Source organism: Vigna unguiculata, chromosome 7 (assembly GCF_037176805.1).
Source record: "Vigna unguiculata cultivar grain cowpea cultivar isolate G323 ecotype 2 chromosome 7, ASM3717680v1, whole genome shotgun sequence".
In the NCBI taxonomy this organism is placed as follows: Eukaryota; Viridiplantae; Streptophyta; class Magnoliopsida; order Fabales; family Fabaceae; genus Vigna; species Vigna unguiculata.
This window is the reverse complement of record NC_140798.1, coordinates 47,030,579-47,040,311: the sequence shown is the minus strand read 5'-3', so window position 1 is coordinate 47,040,311 and position 9,733 is coordinate 47,030,579. Positions and strand designations below refer to the sequence as shown.

The 9,733-nt window shown below is 33.0% G+C and overlaps 2 protein-coding genes across 6 annotated transcripts; one reads left to right on the top strand and one right to left on the bottom strand.

Moving 5' to 3' along the window:
- The first annotated feature begins 1,483 nt into the window (after window positions 1–1,483).
- On the top strand, window positions 1,484–8,277 carry LOC114189566 (Pentatricopeptide repeat (PPR) superfamily protein). Of its 5 annotated transcripts, XR_014983904.1 has the most exons (5): window positions 1,484–1,679; window positions 2,555–4,306; window positions 5,804–6,447; window positions 6,719–6,819; window positions 8,130–8,277. XR_014983904.1 is itself a non-coding variant. In XM_085665128.1 (2 exons), exon 2 carries the CDS (start codon window positions 2,683–2,685, stop codon window positions 4,324–4,326), a length of 1,644 nt encoding a protein of 547 aa, XP_085521254.1. In that variant the 5' UTR covers window positions 1,484–1,679; window positions 2,555–2,682; the 3' UTR covers window positions 4,327–4,653. The 5 variants fall into 5 exon arrangements, 1 of the variants encoding a protein (XP_085521254.1); XR_014983902.1 differs by having other exon boundaries at window positions 5,804–6,819; XR_014983905.1 differs by having other exon boundaries at window positions 2,555–4,336; window positions 5,804–6,819.
- Window positions 5,396–7,652, bottom strand: LOC114189567 (WAT1-related protein At3g30340-like). Its single transcript, XM_028078171.2, has 6 exons — window positions 7,259–7,652; window positions 7,005–7,061; window positions 6,685–6,801; window positions 6,200–6,602; window positions 5,875–6,026; window positions 5,396–5,790 (listed from the first exon to the last, which is right to left on the bottom strand). Exons 1-6 carry the CDS (start codon window positions 7,564–7,566, stop codon window positions 5,670–5,672), a joined length of 1,158 nt encoding a protein of 385 aa, XP_027933972.2. The 5' UTR covers window positions 7,567–7,652; the 3' UTR covers window positions 5,396–5,669.
- Window positions 8,278–9,733: the final 1,456 nt, after the last annotated feature.

Sequence of the window (9,733 nt, the reverse complement as noted above, 5' to 3'; positions counted from 1 at the left end):
TAAATTAAAAATATATATTATTTTTCTCCATCATTTTATGATTGATTTTTTTAACCCCATTATCAATCACACAATACATAATACACAACCACTTCACCACACCATTCTTTCAAGATTTATAATCTTCTTCATCTCTGACCAACTCAACCAACAACAATGAGAACAATAAACATATCAAAATCAAAATCCATATCACACACACTCTTATTTTTTAATTTAGAGGATAATGTAATTTGTGTGTAGTTACATTTTATTAGTTTGAATTGTATTAAATGAATGAGTATTTAAATCATTTTAGATTTTAACTTTTAAGCGACACACAATATGTTACTTTTAAATTAGAGGTTAATGTAAATAATTAAGTCAAATGACTTTTGATGATTTTTAAAGGTTGTTACTTAGTTTTATCTGTGTAAAATAAATAATTATTTAAATCATTTTAAGCCTTAATTTTTAAGGAACTTGAGATTATCGGAATAGTATCATTTATTATTTTACTTACGTACTTAATAATTATATTAGGTGTTAATATCTTTTATTTTATAATTGAGAAGAAAAAAACAAATTATTCTATCGTGTTGGGTACGACATTCTTTACATTGACTATTGACTGGGTTCAGGTAAGATCACCAGATCATGGTCTCCCAATATAGTAATTATTAACTGATTAACAAATCAATTAATTCAACAAGCTAAGTTTACGAACATGAAAGATATTTTAAAATTTAATAATTGAAATAGACAGTGTGATAATAAATTACTTCACGGGTATTGTTATATAAGTACATGTTTTTTTTAAATGTTGTCTGGTATTGAACTTTTGAAGTTTTATACAGATAAGAAATTACTATACACACGTGTTACATGTTATATTAGAAAACACGAGTTTTCTATTGTCGATTTCTTTTGGATATCTCTAATATAAACACGTGTAAAACATACGACTGTATCCAATGAAATTTTAAAAAACTTTCAGTGCATAGTTGGATCAATACGATAAGATAATATTGAATAAATAAAAACTATTAGAATGGACAAATAGAGTACTTGGGAAAATTATAATTTTATGGTAATCTAATGTCATCTATATTTTAATTTTTAATTTTTTTTTCTAAAATATCTTGTAATTAAAATTTAGTAATAAAATATATAAAACTACAGTTTGTTATAAAAATAAAGTTTAATCAAATTTAAATTAGATATTTTTAATCAATTTGTTACTCAATCTTTTTATTTCATTTGAATGTTGAAAATTATCATAATTTTACGTGAACATTTTGTTTGTTTACAATGTGTGGTTTTATGATTATCGTAAAATTAGATTATTGATTTTATAGTTAAAAATATTTTAATTTATAATTTTTTTTATTCTTTTGGGATATAATAGATGTATTAAAACTAAATTAAAATAATTAATATTTAAAATAAGTGTCGTTACTTCTAAGTAAACAAAACAAAATACGATTAAATTTTATGAGCTTGTTCCTACTGTCATTCCTTCTAAGTAAGCACATGAGAGAAGTTGGATAGAAATAGAGTGAGTGAAGAAATGCATGAAATTGCATTGCAAATACGGTATAAATAGTATTGACGCAGAAAGAACGCTTGCGCGAGCAGAAATTGCAGTGGCATGTTGTGGAGGAAAATCTTCATAAACGTCAACACGTCTCTTTTTGTGGGTACGATTCACATGGACTTAGCTATATTGTTCTATTTTACGCTTCATTTTACAGCATGGTTATTTCCCCTTGATTTTATGATTGAACTGACTTAGTTTCAAAGATGTTTGTGCTACCTTATGGGATCACATACACAGTTAGCGACTTCTAACTGCTTGATAAAATGCCTGAAAGAATATTGACTGCATAAATAACAACTTGATGGAGGATAAATCGTTTGTGCAAATTGGAGTGCTTTAAAAGTGAATTCGTATTATGTATTGCTATGCTGAACATTTTGAACTTTCACTCTCTTGAACTGCAGTTTCTGAATTTTGTTGCCTGACAGAGTGCAGCGTGTAAAGATAAGAAGTCACATAGGGGAATGCTATTGTTGTGTGCTATATTTAGTTTGGGATTATAGCTTAAGTTGAATTTATTTATGATCCATCTGCTTAGTTGAGAGGTTTTGCTCACTGGGTGTCAATTATAGAATGTCACTTTTCATCATGTTGCTTTGTGATTTGAGGATGAAGCATGTTATGTAACTTTGATTAAAGGTCTGGATTGTGTATGATCCTTGTTTTCATGTTTAACGCTTTGTTATTAATCTTGTGGGTCAGTCTCCGTCATGCTGTGGTGGAAGGACTTTGAAGTCAAGAAATATGAAACTGGGTTATTCTTCAAGTTTTGCGGTGATGTATTGGAAGGTTTTATGATTTGAATATCTTATTAAAATAAACAATAAAAGAAGTCGGGTTCCTTTATTTACTCATTTGTTCAAAAGTCTGTTACCTTTTTTTTAGTTAGGCTTAAGACTGAGTCCTTCCGTTTTGTTTTATGTTTACAGAGCTCGTTTTCGTTCATTAATGACTCACTTTGTAAATTAAATTCAGATCAACAAGAGGACCTATTGAAGCCAAACCACTGTATTCTGTCTCTTAACAGTGTTGCGTGGACTCACCCTTGCTTTGATGATACATAAATCTTGAAGCTCTTCAGGTTTTACAAGATATATCGGTAAATGCTTGGTGTGTCATGGTCATGTAAAATTACAAATTTAAACCAAAATATACTTAGCCTCATTGAAAAATGCAAATCAATGCTTGAACTGAAGCAACTTCATGCTGTTGTGATCTCCTTCGGCTTATCTCAAGATGACCCATTTATATCCAAAATTCTTTGTTTTTCTGCTCTATCCAATTCAGGCGACATTAACTATTCTTACAGGGTTTTCTCTCAGCTTTCCAGTCCAACAATTTTTAACTGGAATACAATCATAAGAGGCTACTCAAATAGCAAAATTCCAGTTAATTCCCTGTCTATTTTTCTAAAGATGCTGCGACTTGGGGTTGCACCGGACTACTTTACATACCCATTTCTAGTGAAGGCATCAGCCCGCCTTTTAAACCAGGAAATTGGAGTATCTGTGCATGCTCATATTATACAAACTGGGCACGAGTCTGACATATTTATTCAGAATTCTTTGGTTCACATGTATGCTTCTTGCGGGAATATTATGTGGGCTCAAAAGGTATTTGACAGTATACAGGGAAAAAATTTGGTTTCGTGGAATTCCATGTTGGATGGTTATGCTAAGTGTGGAGAAATGGTTACAGCTCAGAAAATTTTTGACTCTATGTCAGAGAAGGATGTTCGGTCGTGGAGCTCTTTGATCGACGGTTATGTTAAGGCTGGGGAATATGGCGAAGCTATGTCTATCTTTGAAAAGATGCGGGCTGTTGGGCCCAAAGCCAATGAAGTTACCATGGTGAGTGTATCATGTGCTTGTGCACACCTGGGTGCTTTAGAGAAGGGCAAAATGATACACAAGTACATAGTGGACTGTGGATTGCCACTGACACTGGTCTTGCAGACTTCTATTGTGGACATGTACGCCAAATGTGGGGCAATAGAGGAGGCTTTGCTTGTATTCCGTGGGGTCTCTAAGAGTCAAACTGATGTGTTGATTTGGAATGCAATGATTGGAGGTCTTGCGACACATGGGTTGGTAGAAGAATCCCTTAAATTGTTTAAGGAAATGCAAACGGTTGGTATCCGGTCTGATGAGGTCACGTACTTGTGCTTGTTGGCTGCTTGTGCCCATGGAGGGTTAGTTAAGGAAGCATGGTACTTCTTTGAGAGTCTTAATAAACGTGGCATGACGCCTACAATCGAGCACTATGCTTGCATGGTAGATGTGTTGGCACGTGCAGATCAATTAACCTCGGCATACCAATTTATTTGTCGAATGCCCATAGAGCCAACGGCTGCCATGTTAGGTGCCCTGCTTAGTGGTTGTATCAACCACAGAAATTTAGCTCTTGCAGAAACAGTCGGCAAGAAGCTTATTGAGCTAGAACCAAATCATGATGGCAGATATATTGGCTTATCTAATGTTTACGCTGTGGACAAACGCTGGGATGATGCAAGAAGCCTGAGAGAAGCTATGGATAGAAGAGGTGTGAAAAAATCACCCGGGTTTAGTTTTGTTGAAATATCTGGAGTCCTTCACAGATTTATTGCTCACGATAAAACGCATCCTGATTCAGAGGAAACTTATTGTATGCTAAATTTTGTTGTCCGTCAAATGAAATTTAGTTGGTACAAAGACAGGGAAAAGTCGCTGAAGGATACATCAATGGGAGGTGACTTGCTTCTCTTTTGAGTAGTAGACGGTATTAAAAGTTTGTAGCTATTTATTTTTTTTAGAAGAATTATCTCACATGCTCAATGTTGTTTAGCAAAATGAGAAGTCCTCTAAATTTATGGGTTTAGCAAAATGCCGTCACCCACATGAAGTCATCTGTAAGTTTTCTTGGAGTTGGGAGATTTTTCCAACCTTAAAATTGAGGAACCATTCTCACGCCATTTTTTTTTATCCAAAAAAAAGAGAGAAAAAGAAAGCTATCTAATATGTAAGTACAACTTGCTAAATGTAAATTAACTCTAATTACCAGTTAATGAGTGGGAAATAACTGCATCATTAGATGTATTTCTTTTTCTGTGTGCTGCTTTTCCTTTTTTGGTGTTATGCATTTCTATCTTTCGGTACTATTGCAGATATATTCTCAGCTAAAATTAAAGTGAAATTGATCTTATTGGAAAAGGAATAATAACTGTGTTCTCATATTGTTTTAGCCTAGCTTAAATTTGAGCATCTTTGTTTGGAGATAGGAATAAGCTAGCTATCTTAGGAATAACTTGTTTCTCATGACCACCCTTGATTGGATAAAAAGATATTAGTTCTTATAATCTTGAATATCTCAGAAAATAAATTAAAAAAAAATTATAGTTTGTAACATTTTCTTGAATTATAATCATGAATATTTTCTTTTCATAGCTTTTGCAAAATCGATATTACGATTTATTAAAGAATCTTTTCAAAATATATCCAAGATCCAACCAGTTAACCAAAAGTTCTTTTTGTGAAATTTGAGTGAAAATATCCTCCTATCCAAGCAAACCTGGCTTGGGTTTCCATCATGATTGCAACAATTTTTGTTAAGTATTCTTGTCTGAAATGAACTCGGTGTTTCATGTTCAGATGTTTGCTTACTGATATTTTGTTTCTACAAGGAAACAAAATCAAGGTGTTTCTTATTAAGAAGTTTTACTTTTTGAACGTGCGATGGTGATTGGTCGAAAGTGAACTTTTTTGCTGTAATGGTCCAGATATTGATGAGTAGATGCTGTTCCATCTCTCCATATGAAGTTGGAACTCGTGCTTCGCATGTATAAATCCATATAGAATATATATTTGAATAAAACTTCAAGATTAAGCATTCAGTGATTGACGCACAGGTTAGAGTCTACTACTGACTTGAATAATGGACTAAATATTCATCCTCAAGCTAAACTTTTTTATCTTTTGTTTTGTAGAGTCTCAAATGCAACTGCTTTTGGTTCCTATAATAACACAATACTTTTTTTGTTATTTAGAGAACTCGTGTCCCGCGAAGATTAGAGGACACATTCGCAGCTAGTTATTCATTGTCATTGATGGCATTGCTATTGACGTTCTACATCTTGATTTATTTGCATATCCTTCTGAACATCTTGTCCTTGCTCTTTACTTTTTCCCCACAGAAGAATATACATGCCAGCAATAACTAACGCCGATCCTGCAACACTGTTTATTGCAGATAGAGATACATCAGGTGCGATGAAAAGTAGAAAGGGCGGAAATCACAAAAGAATGAAATTAGAAATCAACCTTCCCAGATAAATTTCCTCCTTTAGTACAGAGAAATCAAGGACGGCCACAAATATCTGTATAAGGGGGGTAAAAGCTGCGGTGAAAACTGGACCACTTTGTTTGACACACCATGACATTGCCACATAGCACAAGCCCGACCCCACCAGTCCCTAAACTCACACAAATTTGAATGTCAAAGGCTTGGACATGCAGTTAGGATTGCTGAATCTTCTACTTGAAATGCAAACCAATGTTTTTAATTTGAGCTTAGAATTTGCAAAGAAACAGACTACTTAAAAGTAATTTAAAGTGATCATAATGATATTATGAAGAATGTACTTACAGCATATATAATACTTATTATTTCTAGCTTTCCTTTGAGAATCCACGAAGCATTATTTCTCTTGATGACCAGAGTTAACATTGCTGATTGAATGGCAGCGAAAAGTGACAAAATAGCTGTGCTGGAATATTGACATGGGTATTTTTTGCTAATCTTTGCTTGTATGATGAACCATGAAGACCACAGGAGGCAGCTTACAGTCAAAATTATGGAACCTATAATCCACGTCCCTAACTTGGCAGTTGAAGGTACACTTGTAACTTTGTCAGCTATGTATTGAGATTCTGGCTTGATAAGAGGCATTCCTTTGTAAAGGACCAACAACAAGGCTCCACCAATGCAAACAAAAGTTCCCACGATTTTAGCTTTTCCTCCCTTGCTTTGCATATTCACCTTCTCTATCCTTGAAAAATTTCAAGCCCAAGGATCAAAATTACTGTTGTTGTGTTTCCATAATCAAATAATATCCTTTTGTTTTAACTTACCCAAATGGCACTGCCATAATGAACGTAAATACAGGCACCATGTTGAGGAACGCACATGAGAACGTGGCTGACGTATATTCAAGTCCGAGAAGGAATAGGTTTTGTGGAACTGTTACTCTGAAAAGCATTAATAAGGTATTCAAATCACAAACATTGCGATGCTTGTTACAATTTGTTTAAAGTTGAGGTTTTGGATGGAAGGATTATGTTTCAAGATATCCTGAGATTTTGCTAGCCACTAATCACTTTTTATGTTACGATTTACTTAGACAACATAAATACAGAACCAGAAGCTTATGTTTAGTTACAATATTACTTACCCGAGTAGGGCACTGAGGAAAAGGAGAAATATTATGCGAACTTCCACTTTGTGTTTCCTGTAGAAAGCAAAAAAATGGATTTTTCTGTCATTTGCAAAATTTAGGTAGTTCTACGAGAAAAGTTGTCACTAAAACAAACAAGGTCGTGAATGTTAACCAAAGATGTGTTGATTAAGGTGACAGAGAGAAGAATTCAACAGTAACTTTTTTTCTCTTCTAACTAGAATTTTATGAGAAATGAATTTGGTTCTTGCCTTTCATAGATGAAGGCAATAGGTGCCATGAAGATAAACGAAATTGCCTGTCGATATGTTATAATGGCCATGTAGTCCATTCCTTCATTAAGAACCTTCTTCAGAAGCAAATTGACAAAAGCCAGAGCCAAGTTAACTAGAATCATGATGGAGACTGGCTTGCACAGTTCATGGCAATGTGTCAACATCATCAAATTTATTTGTTGTACTTTGTTGTTTGTAAAGTTTTGGAAGAATGGTGTGATGACGGCTGTTTTCTCCAATATATAGAGGAATTCAACAGCCTCCCAGAACAGGGGAACAAACATGATGATATATTCCTCACCACATCAACATTCCCCATTCAATGTTCCAGGGTTTATTATTTGCTTGTTTTCAATTTCTAACGGTGGAAATTTACATGTAATCGATGAGATATTCGTTATTTGTCATTGACTCACCTCAGTCTGGGCAAATGAGGAACATATCAGATTCATCACATCAATCTTTTTCCAGTCAAATTGCCACATTTTACATGTTGATTCCTTTCACATTCCCTTTCCTACAATTTTCTGCTGCTAAGATTAGTAAGTATGACAAAGGGCTAATAGATTAGATCACGTGTTGTTTATATACATCAATTGACATCAGAATAAGCTTCTTATCTTCTGAATAAGTATAATCCAACATATGGTACCGCCCTTTGAACCATTACCTTCTTATCCTAGTGAATAAGTGGTTGCATTAGAATTTCACTAGTGGTGTAACTTGTAAGCAACATTAGAAAGTTAAGACAGATATGACATTGTCTCCAATTTCTTTTGGTTACTGGGAATCTATTTTTCTGATTTACTTCACACGTTACTTATTATAATTATTTGTCTTATTGCAGCCAAAAACAAGATGTCAAATCTTGGGAAAAAGAAAGATAGCAGAAAGGTGTAAGATGCTGTCTCACTGGAATGCAAATTGCAGAATGTGAAAAGAGGTTTGTGGTGTATTTTTTTACTTTCATTGATCAATATATCATTTATTAGATACATTCTTATTCAAGTCAAGTAGAATCATTGTGAAAAATAAAGGTTTCTCGTGAATATTTAATTTAACTAAACATATAGAATTCGAGACCATGAGAAAGTTAAAATAACATTATGTGAATCGATTCCCATGTTCAGCTATTTGTATTGTATTATAGTAGTATAGTTTCGTCACATCATAGCCAAATTATAAAGGTTCTTGGAGCTTAATATTCTGGAAATACTATTTTTCCACAGTCTTTAGCACAAATACATCTCAGTAACCATTTGGTGGGAGGAAAATGTTGGAATGCAATATAAACATAATGGGAGTTGCTTTTTGAAAAGAACAAAGAAGAAAACTGAGGCCAAAAGAATAGATATTTTCTAGATATAGGAATTGACATTTCATCATGAAAATGAAGGAACACAGTACCACGTTTCAACCAAAACAGTTCACCATGCAATGGTTTTGATCAAATAAACAAAGAATCAATGCTTTATGTTATTTCATTCACTTCTACTTCCACTCTTGTTTTCATTTTATTATACTCATAAATAATCTCTTCCTCTCCCAAATATCTCTTTGATGGGATGACACTCCATGATATTCCAGTAATACTAAAATAGCAACTTTTAAGTATATTTTTATTCTCATAAATCTTAAAATAAATTTGCTTACTATGCTCCAATTAAACTTATTTTATTTCCTGTGTTTTAGAAAGTATTCGTTCTGTTATCTTTTTTAGATATAGTTAGAATTTTGTCTATGTTATTGGTAATCATACGTCATTTACATAACAACATATTTTTATTTTACGTTGTCATTATCAAATATTTTATTATGTGTTTGATTTCCTTTCAAAATACTCCTAGTGACAATATTCAGGTAAAGAAATTGATAAAAAAGTTAGTACAAGTATTTTCTTCAAACTACAGAGTTTAAAACTAATTTTAAATTTGAATAATTAAAAGGCTTAAATACTTTTTTGGTCCTCATTTTCGTAGTGTTTGTTGTGGATGATTCTCATTTTGACAGAATGTTTAAAATGATCCTCATTTTCGCAATTCGTGTTTTATTTAGTCCTTTTCTATAACGCCGTTTAAATCATTAACGGAGCATTGTACAAGTGGCACGGCTTGTATGTACAGTACACATAACACACCCTAATACAAACTGTGCCACCTGTAAAATGTTTCGTTAATGATTTAAACGATGTTACGTAAAAGGACCAAATAAAACACGAATTGCGAAAATGAGAACCATTTTAAACATTCTGTCAAAAAAATGAGGATCATCCACAACAAACACTGCAAAAATGAGAACTAAAAAGGTATTTAAGCCTAATTAAAAAAACGAAATACAAAATTTTAAAAAACGCAATCAAAAAATATATTTAATATTTACGTTATATGCGTAAAAATATTGAACAACGATACATACACTTTTATTTTATCTACACTTGATACCTTTCGATCT

Coding starts and splice junctions, on each gene's coding strand:
- LOC114189566 (XM_085665128.1), top strand. CDS start 2,683: ATGCTTGGTGTGTCATGGTCATGTAAAATTACAAATTTAAACCAAAAT.
- LOC114189567 (XM_028078171.2), bottom strand. CDS start 7,566: ATGTTTGTTCCCCTGTTCTGGGAGGCTGTTGAATTCCTCTATATATTG. Junction 6,802..7,004: donor TTCCTCAGTGCCCTACTCGG/GTAAGTAATATT, acceptor AATGCTTTTCAG/AGTAACAGTTCCACAAAACC. Junction 6,027..6,199: donor TAATAAGTATTATATATGCT/GTAAGTACATTC, acceptor GTGTGAGTTTAG/GGACTGGTGGGGTCGGGCTT.